This window comes from Pithys albifrons, chromosome 7 (genome assembly GCF_047495875.1).
Source record: "Pithys albifrons albifrons isolate INPA30051 chromosome 7, PitAlb_v1, whole genome shotgun sequence".
Taxonomy (NCBI): Eukaryota; Metazoa; Chordata; class Aves; order Passeriformes; family Thamnophilidae; genus Pithys; species Pithys albifrons.
The window spans coordinates 58011276-58030095 of NC_092464.1; the positions used below are offsets into that span (position 1 = coordinate 58011276).

At 54.5% G+C, this 18820-nt stretch overlaps 3 protein-coding genes across 5 annotated transcripts in view; 1 reads left to right on the top strand and 2 right to left on the bottom strand.

Annotated features, from left to right (window-relative positions):
- LOC139673814 (zinc finger protein 850-like) overlaps positions 1-18820 on the top strand; it is a 701437-nt gene that overhangs the window by 482848 nt on the left and 199769 nt on the right. The window lies entirely within an intron of this gene.
- Positions 4346-10071, bottom strand: LOC139673850 (class I histocompatibility antigen, F10 alpha chain-like). 3 transcript variants are annotated; one of them, XM_071559737.1, is made up of 8 exons: positions 9960-10071; positions 7627-7890; positions 5880-6155; positions 5416-5688; positions 5209-5316; positions 5072-5110; positions 4895-4945; positions 4346-4584 (listed from the first exon to the last, which is right to left on the bottom strand). In XM_071559737.1, exons 1-7 carry the CDS (start codon positions 10033-10035, stop codon positions 4932-4934), a joined length of 1050 nt encoding a protein of 349 aa, XP_071415838.1. In that variant the 5' UTR covers positions 10036-10071; the 3' UTR covers positions 4346-4584; positions 4895-4931. The 3 variants fall into 3 exon arrangements, with proteins under 3 accessions (XP_071415838.1, XP_071415837.1, XP_071415836.1); XM_071559736.1 differs by having other exon boundaries at positions 4346-4677; XM_071559735.1 differs by having other exon boundaries at positions 4346-4945.
- Positions 10164-15889, bottom strand: LOC139674215 (olfactory receptor 14A16-like). Its single transcript, XM_071560403.1, has 2 exons — positions 14939-15889; positions 10164-10616 (listed from the first exon to the last, which is right to left on the bottom strand). Exons 1-2 carry the CDS (start codon positions 15887-15889, stop codon positions 10164-10166), a joined length of 1404 nt encoding a protein of 467 aa, XP_071416504.1.

Genomic DNA, 18820 nt, shown 5'->3' on the forward strand with positions numbered 1-18820 from the left:
CGGTGAAATAGTCGCCCTGGGTGGGATGCGGGAATAAAATGGAATGGAATAAAATAGAGAGAGTAGAATAAAATGCACTCAAGGAGCCTTCCCGAGTCACCGAAAGAGCTGCCCCGAGGGACCCGCTGTCGGGTGGTGTCAAAGGGCCGCACCGAGGGGAGGGCGAGGAGTGACTGAAATTAAGCAGAGAGAATAAAATCAATAGAATCAAAAGCCGCGCTCGGGGGGTCCCCGCCGCCCCGGATCTAAAAGAGCTGCCCCGAGGGAGCGGGGAGTGTGAGGGGCTGGGGACCGGCACGGAGGGGTCCCGGCCGTCCCGTGTCACTGAAGGAGCTGCACAGAGGGACAGGCGAGCTGTGAATACAATCCATTAGAGACAATAAAATAAATCGAATAAAAACCTGCGCCGAACGGTCTCCGCTCCGTATCTAAAAAGAGCTGCCCCGAGGGAGCGGCGGGGATGGCACCGTGGAGGTCGGACGGTGTTCGGTGTGCCCGAAAAAGCCGCATCACTGGGCGGGGATAGAAGGGCGGCACCGAGGGACGGGAAGTGTGAACGGAATACAAAACATTGAATAAAGTACAATAAAAGAACCGCACCGGGGAGTCTCCAGTGCCCCGTGTCACCGAAGGAGCCGCACAGCAGGACATACAGAATAAAATATAGCGAAAAAATATACGGAATAAAACATTTGCGACAAGGGGGTTGTGCCGCCCGGTACCTCAAAGAGCTGCCCCGAGCGATCAGCGGGGCGGCCCCGGGGGGTGTGAGGGGGCGATGAGCGGCACCGAGGGGTCCCCGCCGGCCCGTGACACCCAAAGAGCCGCCCCGAGGGACCGGCCGGGGCCGAGCGGCGGCTGAGCCGGAGCCGGGAAGCGACTGGAGCGGCGGAGACGAGCGGGGTGTGCCCAGCCGGCTCCGCTCAGCCCGAGGGCACCGGGGGGACATCGGGGGGTTGTTCCCAGCCGGCTCCGCTCAGCCCGAGGGCACCGGGGGGACATCGGGGGGTTGTTCCCAGCCGGATCCACTCACCCCGAGGGCACCGGGGGGGCATCGGGGGGTTGTTCCCAGCCGGCTCCGCTCACCCCGAGGGCACCGCGCTGGGGCCGCCCCGCAGTTCCCAACCAGCTCCCCCCGCACGGCCCGGGCCCCGCCGAGCCGAGACACGCCGGGAAATCGCCTCCATGCACTAAAACCCCTTTTAATAAAGTGTTTATCCCGTGACCTGCCCGGCCGAGCAGCCGCATCTCAGTGCCACAGCCCGGGCGGGGATTGGAGCAGCGGGGGAACCGCTGGCGGCAAATTCGGGGCACAACAGCGGGTTTGGATCAACTTGGGCAGGTTCGAGCTGGGAGGGAAGCGCGGACAGAGACCCACGCGGGTCTCGAGAGCCCTGAAGAATTCCTCCAAAATACGCCCGAATTCCTCCCAGAATAGCTCTGAATTTCTCCCTCTCCGCTATCTCTGAATTCTCACCAAATAAAAGAAACCTCCTCAAATACTTGCGAGTGCTCCGAAATACTTGAAAGCTCCCCAGGTACTTCGGAATTCTCCTAAAATACCCCTGAATTCTTCCCAAAGCCGTCTGAGCTCCGCACAGGCTCCCACAGAGGCTCCTGTGTCTCTACGAGCGGGATTCGAGGGAGAATAAACGGGTGAAATTTCCACTGAACAATCAAATTTACCACAAACCCCTCCCCGTAATTAAAATTTTCTTCTGATAATCGAACTTCCTCATTAAATTTTCAGTCTCCCATTAAATTTTTTGTTCCATAATTAAAGTTTTATCTCTCAAAATTTTCTCCTCCATTAAAATTTTTTTCCGCAAATGAAGTTTCCCGCTAATTAAAATTAAGTGAAAATTAAAATTTCTTTTCATAAATTAAAGGTTCCTCTCCAATCTTACTTTTCTCCCCCCCCAGTTAAAATCTTCTCTCTACGAGTAAAGTTTTCTCCCCTCCTTAGAGTTTTCTGCCGCCATTAAATTCCCTCCCCAATTAAAACAATCTCCCCCTATTATAATCCTGTCAGTTAAATTTTCTCCTCATAATTAAACCCTTCTCCCCCAATTAAATTTTCTCTCTCAACCCTCCCTCTTCTCGTTCTTTTCCGCCCCGACATTCTGCAAATCCAAAGCAGGAAGTATTCAAAGAATTAATAATTATTTCGATTTACTCTAAATGGAGTTTTTTCCTTGGGGAACTTTCCTGCAGCTCCACCCTCCAGCTCCATCTGCTTTTCAGCCCTTTCCCAACTTTTCCAGCTTTTCTCCTCAGCTGGGGAGGGCAGATTATCCAAAAATGTAAATTTGGGGGTGCAGGAGGGGGTCGCTCTGCTCGGAGGGTCCCCGAGGTGACCCCAGAGCGGCCACGAGGACCCAGCGCGGTTCCCTCCAGCCCTTTTGATCATTTCCTTAATGTAAACCCTTCAAAAATAAGTGTTTTGTAACTAAATCACCCACTGTGGGGTTTAACCACAAAGCCTCATTTATTTTAAATAGTTTTTGAGGTTTTTCTTGCAATCCGTGGCCTGACAGCACCAAAGAAAGGCTGTGGGAAGGGCAGGTCAGCACAGCATCTTCTGTAAGGGTATAAAGGTGACTGTGAGAGGAAGAAAAATAAGAATAAACTTGAGAGTATGGGAAAAAATACAAACTAAAAAAGGAAAAAAAATGAAAAAATCAGAAAAGTAAAAACTAGAATGAAATATAAAGACATAATAAAAAGAAATTATAATAGACTTTAAAAAAAAAGTAATGGCAAATTTTTTCCTACTGGGATTTTGGGGTTATCCTCTTTTATTGTCTTTCCTGCTACTGGAAGAAACTGGGGCAAATTCCTACTTTTTTTTTTTTTTCCCTTTTCTGTTTGTTTTTTTTTTCAGGTTTTGGATACATGAGGAAAAAAAAAAAAAGTATTTTTACCTCTATAAAAAGATGGTGCTGGGCGTTCTGGGACTGGCCCTAAACTGGGATTACCACCCAAAAACGTGAAGAAAAAGGAGGGGGCAAGGTTGGGAATTGGTCATAAAATGGTCCAAGTGTCCCATGGATTTGGGATTCACATTTACTCCGTGGCTTTGCATCCCACAAAACTCTCCCCAGAGAGATTTTTGGAACAACTGGTCACCTCCATTCCCAGGAGAACCCCAAGGCTGTTCCAGGCAGGAACCTGCAGCCAGTGTGGGTTGGAGTAAGGGCAGGGCAGGAGTGGAGACGGGTGAACAACACACCCAGCACCCCCCAGGTGGGACTGTCCCAGTCCTGTTGGGATTAAAAACAGCTTTGCTTCATTTCAGACCCATTTTGTGCCCTGATCCCTCTCCCTGAGTTTGTGGGGTCTGTGCAAAGGTTTCTGTTCCTCTGGCAACGCTCTGCAGACCAAGGGCTGGGGGCACAGGGCACAGTGGGGTTGGTTATTTGGCATATGGGGGGCACAGGGCACAGTGGGGTTGGTTATTTGGCATATGGGGGGCACAGGGCACAGTGGGGTTGGTTATTTGGCATATGGGGGGCACAGGGAACAGTGGGGTTGGTTATTTGGCACATGGGGGGCACAGGGCACAGTGGGATAATAATTAATCAACAAAAAATTACTAATGCATAATTTAATTAAGAATACATTTAATAAGTCGCAACTAATGAAATTATAGATTAGATTTATCTGTGAATAAAAATGAATTATTAAAATAAAAATATTAATAAATAAAATATATAAATATATAAAAGGTGTAAAAATATGTAAATTACTAGGAAAATAAATAACTATTAAAATCACATACTGAAAAGATAATCAAATATTAGAATTAAAGTATTAGTAAAACTAGAATTTTATTTTATATATATTAAATTATATAAATAAATAAAGCAAATTATGCAATGACAATATAATCAAATAATTAGAATTAAACTATATTTTAAAATAGTATTTTAGTAATATTCTAATACAATAACAATATTTTAGTAAGTATAATAATGATAGAATAATACATATAATATGTAATATATTTACATCATAATGTCTATATTACTCCACGTCACTGAAAGGGAGGAGGAAGAAGAGGAGGAGGAGGTGGGGGATGTACCTCCAGGAGCCCTTTCAGCTCCTTCCTCTCTCCCCCCACAGCCCCTTCACACCCCTCGGAGCAGCTTCACCCTCGGCAGTGGCTCTTTGTGGCTCCTGCGGCCGCGGTGACACACGGACAGCGACTCAGAGCCTGGAGGGACACGAGCCCACCCCCCTGCCGGGCTCTGCTCCAGTGTGCCCATCCCTGTCCCCATTGTGCCCCTGTTCCCATTTCTGTTGATCCCATCCCATTCCTGGTTCCCAAAGAGGAACTGCCGGATGCCAGAGGAGGGAAGGATTTATTGCCAAAACAGGATAATTAATTAAAACATTGGGAATAATTGTGGTTCTTGATTTTCAAACAAGAGAACGCAGGAAGTTGATCCATCAGGAAGAGGCACAGGGGTGTCAGGGTGGGTGGAAGCAGCAGGATGAGCTCTGCCAGCAGCTCCTGGCCTTCCTCAGGCAATGGGAAGGGGCTGGATCCAGCTCCAAGGATTGCTTAGGTGGTGATTCCTTCTGGGATGAGAGTGGGGGACAGAGTCACCATGTCCCCGTCCTTATCCCAAGGGGTGAATCCAGCTGTGAAGCCCACGGAGAGCAGGAGCCCCTCTGGAATCCATTGTCATCTTACTCCATCCATCCCACTCAATCCCACTCTGGAATCCCACCTCTATCCCACTCTTTCCATCCAGCCTGATCCTGCTCTATATATCCAGCCCCGATCGCACTCCAGAATTCTGATCCTACTCTGGAACCCTGCCCTGATCTGGAATCCCATCCCAATCCTGCCCCATCCACTATGCTCTGATTCCCCTTGGAATTCCACCTGGATCTCACTCCATATCTGCAGGGGAGCCATCAGTTCAAGCATCTGCTCCTATGGAAAACAGAAGATCCATGAGATTCTGGCCCGGATCACACACCTGGATCCATCCTGGGATCCATCCTGGAATCCACATGGAGAGGATCTGGATCTGTATCCAGACACACTGCTGGTACTCACTGATAGGCGTTGTGTTGTATCCATTCCTCTCCCTCTTCCCTATGGAAATAAAGCAGGATCAGCACCTGTGGCACAGGATCCCTGGAATGCTGTCAGGTGGATCTGTGCCCCTTCCCAACCCCCATTCCGTGAATTACCAGATTGGAGCTTCCAGACACCGAATCCCATGAGGCTGATGATGATGATGGCAGCGATGACGGACAGGGCGACCACCACTGGGGTGGAATTCCAGTTGGATTCTGGCTCTGGGAAGGGTGGGAGTGTGAGGAGAGGAGGGAAACACCCATCTTACTGCTCCACACTCCCAAATTCCCAGATCCCACATTCCACATTCCCAGCCTCACCCCAGGCAAAGATCCCGGGCTCCGGCATCCCGGCGTGCTCCACCCGGCACCGGTACTGCTCCCGCTCCCCCGGCAGCGCCTCGATCCTGGCCCAGCTGTGGAAGGTGCCGTCGCTGTTGGGAACGATCCCGCCCCACTCTGTCTCCTGATCCCGGATTTCATCCCCCTTCATCCAGTTGATCCCGATGATCCCAGGGTAGAATCCATACGCGTGGCAGGACAACGTCAGGATCCCGTGTTCCTCTTTGCCGGACACATGGACATCAGGGGGCTCTGGAATGGGATAATGGTGACATCCAACCATGGAATTCCCACGAGCATGGGGAGGTGATGCGATCTGCCCATGGAATTCCCATAGCAATGTGATGGGGCTGAGATCCATCCATGGAATTCCCATGCAAATTACCACATTCCCAAGTCCTCCATTCCCAAATCCCACATTTTTATGGGAATTCCATCCCCACCTTTGCGCTCCAGCGCCTCCCGCCCGTATCCGACGTATTTCTGGAGCCCTTCTGGACAGATGTGCCCCAGATAATTTGTTATCCTCTCCGCCTCGAACCCTTCGTGTTCCCATCTCCTCTTGGTGACCTGGGCAGCGCTGTCGGCTGCCACGAAGCTCTTGGATCCCAGCTCCAAGGAGATGAAATCCCGCCCGTCGTAGCCATCCCGGCGGGATCCACGGATGGTCCCATCAGACAGGACATCACAGCCAGAAATCCGCTGCCAAGTGTGGAGACCTGGGGGGGAAACGGACCCACAGAGACCCCTGGAATTGTGTTCCAGCCCCACAGAACCCCACCCAGAGTGTGATGGAGTCTTACGCCAGCCCCTTGGATCCCCATGGATTCCCACCCAGCCCCACAGGTAACACCCCAGCCCCACAGATCTCATCCCAGCCCCACAGATCTCCCCTAGACCCACAGATGTCATCTCAGCCCCACAGATCTCCCCCAGCACCACAGGTCCCCCCAGGCCCACAGATTCATCCCAAATTCACAGATCATATCCCAGACCAACAGATCCATATCCCAGCCCCACAGGTCCCATCCCAGCCCCACAAATCCCGAGTCCCACAGATCCCACCCCAGACCCACAGATTGCTCCCAGACCCACAGATCCCATCCCAGCCTCACAGATCCACATCCCAGCCCCAGAGATGCACCCCAACCCTACAGATCTCCCCCAGCCCCAAAGATTCCCCCTCCATCCCAGAGATCTCCCATAGCTCCATGGATGGCATTCCAGCCCCACAGATACAACCCAGCCCCATAGATGCACTTCAGCCCCACAGATCCCATCTCAGTCCCACAGATCCTATCCCAGACTCACAGATCCCTCCCAGTCCCACAGATCCCATACCAGCCCCAAAATCCCATCCCAGCCCCACAGATCCCCTCACAGCCCTAGAAATACCCCCCAGATCCCATCCCAGTCCCACAGATCCACATCTCAGCCCCAGATAAGCACCCCAGCCCCACAGATCCACATCCCAGCCCCACAGATCTCCAGTCCTAAAGATTCCCTCTCAAGCCCAGAGATCTCCCGTAGCCCCATGGATTGCAACCCAGCCCCAGAGATGCACCCCAGCCCCAGAGACCCCATTCCAGCCCCACAGATCCTCCCAGTCCCACATATCTCCCTCAACCCCACAGATCCCTCACAGTCCCACAGACCCCATCCGAGCCCCACACATCCTGCCCCCCGCTGCCCCACAGACCCCCTCCAGCCCAGAGATTTGCCATAGCACCATGGATTGCAACCCAGCCCCACAGATCCCACCTCAGTCCCACAGATCCCCTCCAGCCTGAAAGATCCACCTCAGTCCCTCAGATGTGCCTCAGGCCCACTGATGGTCCCCAGCCCCTCATATCCTCCCCAGCCCCACAGATCCCCTGCCCTGACTTACAAACCCCATCTCCAGCAACACAGATGCCCCCCAGACCCACAGATCCCAGCCCAGCCCAAGATCCCATTCCAGCTGCACAGATCCCAGCACAGCGCCACAAATCCCCCCAACCTTCAGATCTAAGCCCAGACCCACAGACCTCCCCAGACCCACAGATCGTCCCCAGCCTCAAAGATCCCCCTCCAGCCCACAGATCTCACATAGCACCACAGATCCCATCCCAGCCCCACAGATGCACCTCAACTCCACAGATCCCATCCCAGTCCCACAGAGCTCCCCCATTCCCAGCTGCCCCCACTCACCCCTACTCTGGTTGTACCGGCCCCGCAGTATCTCCAGGCCGGTGGCAAACATGTGCTGGTGCCTCTCAGCTTTCTGGGTCTCTCTGTCCCAATATCCCGGCTCAACTCCCTTCTCCATCCACGGCGTCTGCGGCTCCATCCGGCCCCGCTCGCTGTCGAAGCGGTCAATGGGGATCCCATCCAGAAACCCCACGGACATGAACTGAGGGACCCCCGGACTGGGCTCCGACACCGCCACGTACTGGTACCGCAGGGAGTGGAGAACTGGGGGGACACAGAGATTTGGGGGGTCTGGGGGGGTCACCGGTCAAGGAACGGGGGAACTGGGAGAGGCAGGAAGGGGCTTTGGGGATCCCAGGGAAGTTGGTGCAGGGAGTGTCGGTGCCGGGGTAGGGGGTGCAAGGGGGTCCCACTGCACAGGACTGGGGGCTCATGGGGGTCCCAGAGTCAAGGAAAAGGAGGGTACAAGGATTGGCAGAGGTGGGACAGGGAGTCCAAGAGGTTCCTGTGTCCAGGAAAGGGGGATCCAGGGGCCCTCAGGGTCAGGCAAAGGGGGTCACAGGGTGGGGAGACCCAGAATGGTCGAGAAAACTGGTGCAAGGGGGTGTTGGTGCAGGGTAAGGGGCTGTAGGGGGGTCCCAGTGTATGGGAATGGAAGTTCAGGGGAGTCTTGCTGGTACACAGGGGGGTGTAGGAGGGTGCCTGTGCCCAGGAAAGGGGGTACAGGGGGGTCCCAGTGCTCAGTAAGGATGTGCAGGGGGTCCCAGTCCCCAAAAAAAAGTGTTATGGGGGTCTGGGTGCTGAATGAGACACGCAGGGGAGTCCCCATGCCCAGGAATGGGGGTTCAGGGGGTCCCAGGGTCAAGGAAAAGGAGGGATGGGAGAGGTGGGATGGCTGGAAAAGGGCCACAGATTGATACTGGTGCAGGATAAGGGGGGGCCAGAGGGATCCTGGTGCTGAACAAGATGGGATCCAAGGGGATCCAAGGATAAAGGAATGGTGGGTGCAGGGACTGGGAGAGGTGGAATGGGAAGTCCAGGGGTCTCTGTTCCCAGGAAAATGGGGTCGAGGTGTCCCCAGTGTCGAGAAAACAGAGGTCACAAGAAAGGAAGACCTGGGATGGCTGGGAATGGGGGTCCTGGAGGTCCTTGGTGTAGAGGAAAGGAGGGACTTCGGGCTGGGAAAGGCTGGAGTGCGGGTCAGGGGGGCTTAGGATCAAGGAAAAGGAGGGTCTGGAAGAGGTGGGATGGCCAGGAAAGGGGGTGCAAGGGGGTATTGGTACAGGATAACCGGGTATAGGGGGGTCCTGGTGCCAGATGAGGGGGCTGCAGAGTCCTCATGCCCAGGAATGGGGGTGAAGGGGGGTCCCAGTGCCCAGAAATTGTGGCCAAGCGGGTTCCAGTGCCTGGGACCCCCTGCAGGAAGAACAGAGAGTGAAGAACTGGGAGGACTCTGAGATTGGCAGGTTTGGGAGGTCCAAGGGACAAGAAAGTGGAACTGGGAGAGCCAAGAGAGTCAGGAAGAGTCCAAGGTTCAAGTAAAAGGCGGGGATGGGACTGGGAAAGGAGAGAGAGAGGATCCAGGGGGTCCCTGTGCCCAGGAAAGGGCAGTCCAGGGGTCCCCAGTGTTGAGGAAAGTGGGATCTGAGGGCTGGGAAGGGCAGGAATAGGGATTCAGGGGGTCCCAGGGTCAAGGAAAAGGGAGGATCAGGGAGAGGCAGGATAGCTGGAAAAAGGATTGCAGGGGGGTATTTGTTCAGAGTAAAGGGGTTCCGGGGGGTCCTGGAGCCGGGGATGGGGTGCAGGGGGGTCCCCGTTTTCGGAAATGGGGGTTCAGGTGGTCCAAGTGAGGGACAAGATGGTCCAAGGTGTCCCAGGAATGAGGATCCGGGGGGGTCCCAGTGCCGGAAATGGGGGTGCAGGCTGTCCCAGTGCCCAGGAATGGGGACTCAAGGGGTTTCCCGTGGCCGGGAATGGGGGTTGAGGGGGGCTTATTTCCTGGGAATAGGGTTTGGGGGAGGTTCCCTTCCTGGGAACGGAGGTTCAAGGGGGTTCGCATGTCCAGGAATTGCGGTTCAGGAGGTTTCCCGTGCTCAGGAATGGGGGTTCAGGGGTCCCGGTGCCGGCTAAGGAGGGGAGGAGGGGCTGGGGTTCCCGGTGCTGCGGGAGGGGGTGCAGGGGGGTCGCAGTACCTGGGAATGGGGGGAAGGGGAATTCTCCTGCCCAGGAATGGGGTACAGGGGGGTCCCGATGCCCAGGAATGGGGATTCAGGAAGTTCTCCGTGCCCGGGAATGGCAGTTCCAGAGTTCCCCACTTCGAGGGTCCCACTTACCCTCCGTCGCCCCCCCCGGGGCCCCCAGGAGCCCCAGCAGCCCCAGGAGCGGCCCCACACCCAGCGCTGGGGCCATCGCGCTGCTCCGCTGCGGCCCCGCCGGGCCCTGACCCAGACCAGGCCCCGCCCACAGAGCCGCCTCCGGCCGCGCGATTGGCTCCGCTGTTTCCCGATCGCCAATGGCAGCCCGATCCACCTGTGACGTCATCGGTCTCCGGGCAGATCCCGGCGGCGCAGGTTGTGAGACGGGAAGCGCGTGTCCGAGGGAGCGCGGGGGGGCCGGGGACGGGGGAATTCTCGGGAATTCACCTGGATCCCCTTTGGGACCCCTCCTGGGACCCCTCTGGATCCCCCCGGGACACCCTGGGACCCTCCACGGCCACGAATTGCGGGACCCCCGGGCCGGGCTGGGCTGAACTCCCGCGCCCTGCGGTGAAACTCGGCCTTAAACCCGCTGGTTCGGGGGCGGGATCGGGAAAGGGCGGCGGTGCCGGGAAGGGACCGGGACGGAGCGGGACAGGCTGGGATGGACTGGGGTGGACTGGGATACACTGGGACCAGAACTGGGGTAACAGAGATCGTACTTGGAAAAACTGGGACCACGTTGAGGGTGACTAGGGTCATACTGGCATCATACTGGAAGTGACTGGGAGCATTCTGAGGGCAGGTGAGACCATGCTGAGGGCACCTGAGATCATGCTGGAGGTGACTGGGATCATATGGGGGTGAGTGGAGCCACATTGGAGGTGACTGGGAGCCACTGGGCCCATGCTGGGAGTGCCCTGGGCCCCACTGGGTGGAACTGGGTGTCTCTGGCCCAGGTGGGGCTCAGGGTTGTTCTCCCCCAGGGCCCCTCGGGCCTGGCCAGGGCCGCAGTTCTGAGCCAGGGTCGAGCAGGGACCCTCCGAGACCCACTGACACCCCTGGCCCTGCAGAGCCGAGGGACAGGGAATGGCTCAGGGACAGGGAATGGCCAGGGACAGGGAATGGCCAGAGACAGGGAATGGCCAGAGACAGGGAATGGCCAGGGAGAGGGAATGGACAGGGATAGGGAATGTTCAAGGACAGGGAATGGCAAGGGAATAGGGAATGGCCCAGGGATAGGGAATGGTCCAGGGACAGGGAATGGCCAGGGATAGGGAATGACCAGGGACTTTGTTATGGGTTCACCTAGGTGGGCCTAGATTTGGGCTCTGAAGTTTGGACTAGGCCGAAGCTGTCAGCTGACTTGAGCTGGACTGAGCTAACAGCTGACCTCTTCTAGCCAGTAATTTTGTATTCCATACCACATTATGACATCATCTCCAGGGAAGTAGGAACCAGTGTGGGAGTGGATAAGGCAGTCGCTTCTCAGCCCTCCTCTTGGGAGGACGCACGATGCTGTCCCAGGGGGGATGGAGAGGACACAGGCCCACCACTGGCTCACAGGGTACCTCAGGAAAGTAAAATGTGTTGTTCTGGGTCTCTCCTTTCTGCTTGAGTTTGTCTCCCTGGGGAATAAGGTTTTTCTTAAGTAATGTGTAGTTAGGACAGTAGAATTTGTGTGTTCGTTCAGAAGTTGAGGTGGGGAACTTGTTGTTGCAGACTTGTGTGAGTGAATATTTGTACTCTCTTCTAATTGTCTCTTTCTTTCTGTAAAAATATATGTAGTTTTAGTATAAATGCCATCTGAAGTGTTTTTTTCCTTTCCCCTCTCTTTTCCTCCCTTTCCCTGGTGTTAGGAGGGAGGCTTTTCTCTCTGTGCTTGGGGGGGTTGGCAGTTGCTTATCTCAAACCAAGACAACTGTCTGCTCTTTTCTATGGGTCTGAATCCTGGGTCATCTACCGCCACCACCTGCGGCTCCTCGAACGCTTCCATCAGCGCTGCCTCCGTTCAATCCTAAACATCCACTGGTCTGATTACGTGACCAATGTGTCTGTTCTGAACAGGCAGGGGTCACCAGTATGGAGGCCATGCTGCTGAGAACGCAGCTGTGCTGGGCAGGGCACGTCTCCAGGATGGAGGATCACCCACTGCCTCCCGAAGATTGTGCTCTATGGAGAACTCGCCACTGGCTGCCACAAGAGAGGAGCCCTGAAGAGGAGATACAAGGACTGCCTGAAACAACACCTCAGCCTTGGCCATATTGCCTGCCCCAATGGTCCACTGTGGCCTCCAATCGGGATTCATGGAGACACACCATTCATGACGCTGCTGCTTCCTTTGGGAACGCAGCACAGTCAGTCTGGAGGAGAAAAGACAACGCAGACAGAACCGTTCCTTGCCAATATGGCCAAAGGAGACGTTCCCCTGTGCCTTTTGTGACCAGACCTGCCTATCCCGTATCGGCCTTTTTAGCCACCAGCAGCTTGCAGCAAGCGTGGGTAGTGCCCTTCCCAAATCTTTGTTCACAAAGCCTGGCCATGAGAATGCTTTATGCTTCAGGACTGACCCCCAAGACACTCCTTCAATCAATCTCTTCAACAGCGCAAAGTCTCCCTGCTATCAGTCCAAGCTGTCAGTTCTGCTGCCCCTTCCTTCCTTCACTCAGAATGGAAAATTCCATTATTTCCTATTCTTTGTGCCCAAGATGGCCCTGCCCACCATGTCACCCACCAGTCACGGAATAATAGAATGGTTTGGGTTGGAAAGGACTTTGAAGAGCCCAAGACCTTCTGTTCTCTTCTGTTCTCCAGGCTGAACAATCTCAGCTCTCTCAGCCTTCCCTCATGGCAGAGCTGCTCCATCCCTCTGATCATCTTGGTGGTCTCCTCTGGACTCGCTCCAACAGCTCCATGTCCTTGCTGTGCTGGGACCCCAGAGCTGGAGGCAGCTCTGCAGGTGGGGCAACATCCAACCAGGTGTGTTCCAGCAAGGACAGTGTGGAACCTCCTGGAACCAAAGGGACACTGTGACACCACAGAACCTCCTGAAACCAAAGGGGACATTGTGACACCACAGAACCTCATGGAACCAAAGGGACATTGTGAAATGGCACAACCTTTCAAAGCAAGACGGAACCATGGACACTGCAGAATGTCCTGGAATCAAGGAGCCCTTTGAGGCACTTTAGAGGCTCATGGGAACAAAAGAATCCTAGGACAGTAATCAGAGACCAGCCCCTCCAAATGACCATTCCCAGCACTGGTTTGTCACTCACCACTGAGAGGTGGTTTCTTCCTTCACAGAGGGACATCAAGTGACTGGGCAGAAGTGCAAGAGGTCCCAAGTCTTTGTCCCTTCGGGCACAGCATCGTCTGTGCCACCAAGGGCTGTGAGCAGACCTGCTGTGCTGAGGCTCTGGGGCCGCATGGCCTCCTGGCACAGTCCCAGGAAGGCTGGGCACTGTCACCCCTTGTCCTGCCCTCAGCATCACCCCCCATGCCAGTGCCCCTGGCAGAACCCTGAGCAGGACGTGAGGGACAGGATGTGCCTTCCCCGGGCTGGGGGTCAGGGCTGGGCCTTTCTGCTGCCTCCAGCCAAGCCAGGCTTTGCTCAGCACCTGAGCTGCTGCCCAGAGCCTTTGCCTCCCTGCAGTCGTGGCCTCCAAGGATCTGCTGGGATGAGTCCCTAGGGAGGCTTTGTCAGGATTGGCCCTTTGGGGGATCCTTAAAGCTTCAAGGGGCTGCAGGTTTTTCAAGGTGCTTTGGGTTTAGGTTTTGACTTGGAATCTGTGAGAGGTTTGTTCAATCATGGCCTCCATTGTCTCCTCAGGGTCACAGGAAGTTGGGAGGGAGCAGGGGCAGGACAGCTGAGCCCAACTGGCCCAAGGGATGTTCCCTTTGATGCAGGGCCGTGCTCAGGGTGTTAATGGAGGGTTGGTCAGAAAGGGCTGATCTGTGTCTGGGCTGGGCTGGGCATTGGGCACTGAGTGGTGAGCAGTGGAGCAATGGTGTTGTGCATCACATGTGGGGTTTATTTACTTACTGCTATTGTTGTCATGGGTAGCAGTAGTGTGTTCACTGAGGGTTACATGGAACACTCACTGGATCTGTTTCCCTGTGCCTGCTGTAGCCCCTGCAGTTACAGGGCTCTGTTTGCTGCTTCACAGAAAGATTTAGAGTACAATCTCTGGGTGACATGACCCTGGACAGGTCTGTGCTCACAGACCTCCATTTATTGCTGATCCCTGGCATGCACTGTCCCTGCAGGTCCCCTGTGTTCTCCTGGCAGCTCCCAACTTGGTTCACTTAAACATTCACATGCAGCCAGCTCTGTCACCTTCTCTATAGCCACTGAGAGTTTAAAAATGATGACTTGCCATCTCCAAGCTCACTGGCCATGAACAAGCAGTACCTGAAGCAGATCTGAGTCTGTTAAGACCTCACTGGAACCCTGATCTCATCACAATGATCCCCTGAAGAACAAGCAAACAAGGAGCCTCTATAGAGTCTATTCCTTGGCATGTTCTTGAGAGTGACTTTGCAAAAAGCCCTAAGACTGCATGTCTTGAACTAAGGAGAAGCCCTTTCCTGATGGAGCTGCTGTTGTGGAGCCCAGCTGTGTCCGAGCAGTGCCCATGGCCTGTCCCTGCCTGTGAGCCCAGGATGGACATGCAGCAGGTCTGTGTCCCAGCTGGCAGAGGACCAAGGCCTTAGTCCAGCTCAGGGGCTCTGCAGGAGAGTGTACAAGTGGAAAGAGAGCAGGACAGCAAAGGCCCAGTGCTGGTGCTCCCCGGCAGTGCTGCTGTGCTGGGACTCTTTGCCCTTCTCTGCACACATGGAACTGTACAGTAGGTCCCTGAAACTCTCAAATCAAAACCCCTAACCAGCTAGGCAGGGTTATTGCAAGACAGTTTGTTTAAAAATAGAGATAGCACAATTACTCAACTACAGACTTAAAAGAGTAAAATTAATGAAAATAAAAAATTAATTAATGAGAGGATGAATAAAATAATTTAATCGAGCACAACATTATGACAAAAAGAACCCACTGAGCACCAAGGAAAACCTGGGAAGTCAAACTAAGCCTGTCATGAGTTTTATTGTGAACACTGTACAGAAGAAAACTGGCAGGTTCTTGCTGCTGAAAAGCATCCAGTCATCATTTTCCTCAGGGCATCCTTGAGCTCCTGGTTCCTCAGGCTGTAGATGAGGGGGTTGAGTACTGGAGGAACCACTGCATAAATAACTGACAGTGCCAGATCGAGGGATGGGGAGGAGATGGAGGCAGGCTTGAGGTAGGCAAACATGACAGTGCTGACAAACAGGGAGACCACGGCCAGGTGAGGGAGGCACATGGAAAAGGCTTTGTGCCGTCCCTGCTCAGAGGGGATCCTCAGCACAGCCCTGAAGATCTGCACATAGGAGAAAACTATGAAAATGAAACAACCTGATGTTATACAGGCACTAACCAGAAGGAGCCCAATTTCCCTAAGGTAGGAGTGTGAGCAGGAGAGCTTGAGGATCTGTGGGATTTCACAGAAGAACTGGCTCAGGGCATTGCCCTGGCACAGGGGCAGGGAAAATGTATTGGATGTGTGCAGCAGGGAGTAGAGAAAACCACTGGCCCAGGCAGCTGCTGCCATGTGGGCACAAGCTCTGCTGCCCAGGAGGGTCCCGTAGTGCAGGGGTTTGCAGATGGCAACGTAGCGGTCGTAGCACATGATGGTGAGGAGATAAAATTCTGCTGACATGAAAAAGGAAAAGGAAAAGACCTGTGCAGCACATCCCATGTAGGAGATGGTTGTGGTGTCCCAGAGGGAGTTGTGCATGGCTTTGGGGACAGTGGTGCAGATGCAGCCCAGGTCTGTGAGGGACAGGTTGAGCAGGAAGAAGTGCATGGGGGTGTGCAGGTGGTGGTCGCAGGCTACGGCGCTGATGATGAGGCCGTTGCCCAGGAGGGCAGACAGGAAGATGCCCAGGAAGAGCCACAAGTGCAGGAGCTGCAGCTGCCGCGTGTCTGCCAATGGCAGGAGGAGGAACTGGTTGATGGAGCTGCTGTTGGACATGTGCTGCCTCTGTAGGTGGGGCACTGTCCAAGGAGAAAATAACAGTGACAAATCAGATGAGATATTTCTGAAAGAGTCAAAGCCATTTCCCAATACCCCTTTCCCTTCTGCTCACACTCCCCACTTTTCCTTTTTCAGGAAAATTTGCTTCATATCCATGGCTGGAGCCCTGCTTGGTGCTCACTACATTTCCCAGGAGGAGCAGCCCCTCTGCCCACTGGCTGTGAGGGTCAGCCCTGCTCTGCTCCAGGGGGGTCATGCCCATGATGGGGACTGAGCCCATCCTGGTGTTCAGCTGTGTCAGATGAAACTGCTCCTAAAGCAAAAGTTCTCATGGGCATCTGCACTCCCAGTTTTGAGAAGATTTCAGGATTCCAGAAGACAGTTCAGAGGTTTGGGTGTTTTGTTTCTGACTCCCCTCATCTTCCCTATGGAGTTTTCCTGGATGTCTGAACCCCTCAGCATTTGTGCTGCCCTGAGGAAGAGCAGAGCAGGGCTTCCCAAACAGGACCATGTCTGTGGCTTAGTGCAGAGTGAGGGGAGCTGCTCTGTCCCTCTGTCTTCTTCCAGCTGCCCTGGACTTGGGCCTTCCTCAGAGAGAGAGTGATCACACTCCCATTTTTGTCTGAAAAGCCATCAGACACTGTTGAGGGCAGAGAGATCCATCACAGACCACTCAATGTCTCAGCCTGGCTCAAGGTCTCAAGGACACACATGGCTCATCTCACCAACTCAACAGCATTTCCTGGGATGGGCACAGCATCTCTGCCCCTCTGCATTGGGGATTTCAGATAACACCATTGTGCTATGAAGGTGATTTGCATTCTTGAGGGCAGCTCCCAGCTTGGAAGGACATCTCAGAGAAGAGCCAAGTGTCCTGACAATGGGGTTTGATTCTGGGAAACATACCTCATTCTCCAGGCACACAGAATTCACTACTGACAGCCCCACAGCTCAGAGGAGAATTGGAATGTCTCATTCCCAGGGACCCACCTGCCTGAGGGGGATCACAGGATCAGTGATTGACTCTGTAGCTTGAACTCCTATTCCCAGTGTACCTGACTGAGAGAAGGAGGAATCAACCCCAGTAACATGGGCAAGTTGAGAAACAAGCATATGCTTAGTGAGGGTCCAGCTGGGAGAAGCCAGGGCAGAACCAGGTGGGCACTCAGGGCAGCGTCACCCTGAGCCAGCAGTGCCACCTCCCAGACACCAACAATGCCAGGTAGTTCTCAGCCCCTGTGCAGCTCCTCAGTGTTCCCTCTGCATGACAAGCCACCAGGTATGTGGCTTCAGAGCCTGATAGAAATCCCTCCTTTCAGCTTCCCCATGAAGTATCCCCTGGAAAATATCCTGGAGTGCTCTAGTTCTGTAAGCAGTCCTCACCTATGAAACTCTCACTTGATAGCTGAATAAACCTGCCCTGCCCTGCCCTGCCCTGCCAGGGTTTGCTCTTTCCACCCACAGCCTCTCCCCCAGCACTGAGGGAGCTCCCCAGAGCAGCTGAGAGCTGCCCCTGGCACGTGGCAGAGCTCCTGCCCTGGCACAGCACCCTGGGGTGCAGGACCCTGCTCTGCAGGACAGTTTGGGACAGCCTGGGTGGCATAGCCTGGATTCAAACCCTGCAGCCATCCCTGGGAGGAGGGAACCCTGCTGGGATATCCCTGGGATGGTGCAGCAGAGAGTCCCTGCTTTGCAGCCTGTCCTCCTCTTCAGCACCAGAGAAACTGTGATATCCCACATTAGAGACCCCCCAGGCTGTGGGATGTGCCAGCGTTGGGAGATCTTCCCACAAACTGCACATACATTGCCCTTCATGCAGACTTACCTTCTGAAAGCCTGGAAAGATTCCTCTTCTGTGGATCTTCCTCTCAACTTTCCTCACACCCCAGACTGTGTGTAACCTCTCTCTGCCCTGCTTTTCTGCCCTCGGTGTGTGCAGGCAGTGCCCTGAGCCCTGCTGGGCTGTGCACAGGAGCTGCTCCTGGGCAGAGCTGTCTCTCTGCAGCGCTGCCCGCTTGCCAGGAGCTCCCTGTGTGCCAGGAGCCCGGCCCAGCTCAGCAGCACAGCAACAGCCCAGGGCATTTAATGGCCCTCTGGGGGGTTTGGTGCTCAGTCCCTGAACATCAGACCCTGAGGAAAGGTGCAGGAAGCTCATGAGAAAGCAAAGTCAGAATCAAACTTTAAAGTTTCTTTTGTTGTTAATGGGTCCCTCTGAGGGACATAACTGAGAAAGTGTCCTGAGATTCCAGTTAGAAAACAGAGAGACAATGATGACAAATATGGACTAGGAAAGAAAGGTCACCCTGATGCTGAGGAAAGTAAGAAGCATTTCATTAACCCAAAGGTCACAGCCATGACCCCCAGGCCCTGGGAAGAGAGATCCTGTCTCTCCCTCATTCCTCAGGGCACTTCCTTGGGCACCGGGGTATGGGATGTGGAATAGCAGGGACAGGAGGATGGGGTGGCACCTCCCAGGCTGCTGAGCAGGGACAAGGAGGCAATGAGGCCCCAGGGCTGCAAGGCTCACTTGTCTCCTCATGCCATCAGGGGCACACACAGCAGCCATGGCCAAAGGCCTGCACAACTTGGCTCTCTTGGGGCCTTTCAGCTTCTGCACATCCCTGTCTCCTCTCCAGCCCAGGCTGTCCTACGGTGTCCATGCCCTGCCCCTTTCCCTGCAGGCTGTCGGCAAACCCCTGGCTGCCCCACCTCGCTGGCCCCTTCCTGCACTGACATCTCTCCCTCCTCCCTGGCTCTGCCTTGGAGCACAAAGCCTTGGACTGATCCAGACTCCTTCAGGGGGATGTGTTGCACCACAGCACTGCCCTTTGGGGGTAATTCCTTTCTCCTTGTGTGCAGTCTGGACCTCCCCAGTTTCCCTTCAAGTCCTCTCAGGCTTCTCCTGTTCTTTCCTCAGTCTCCACACCA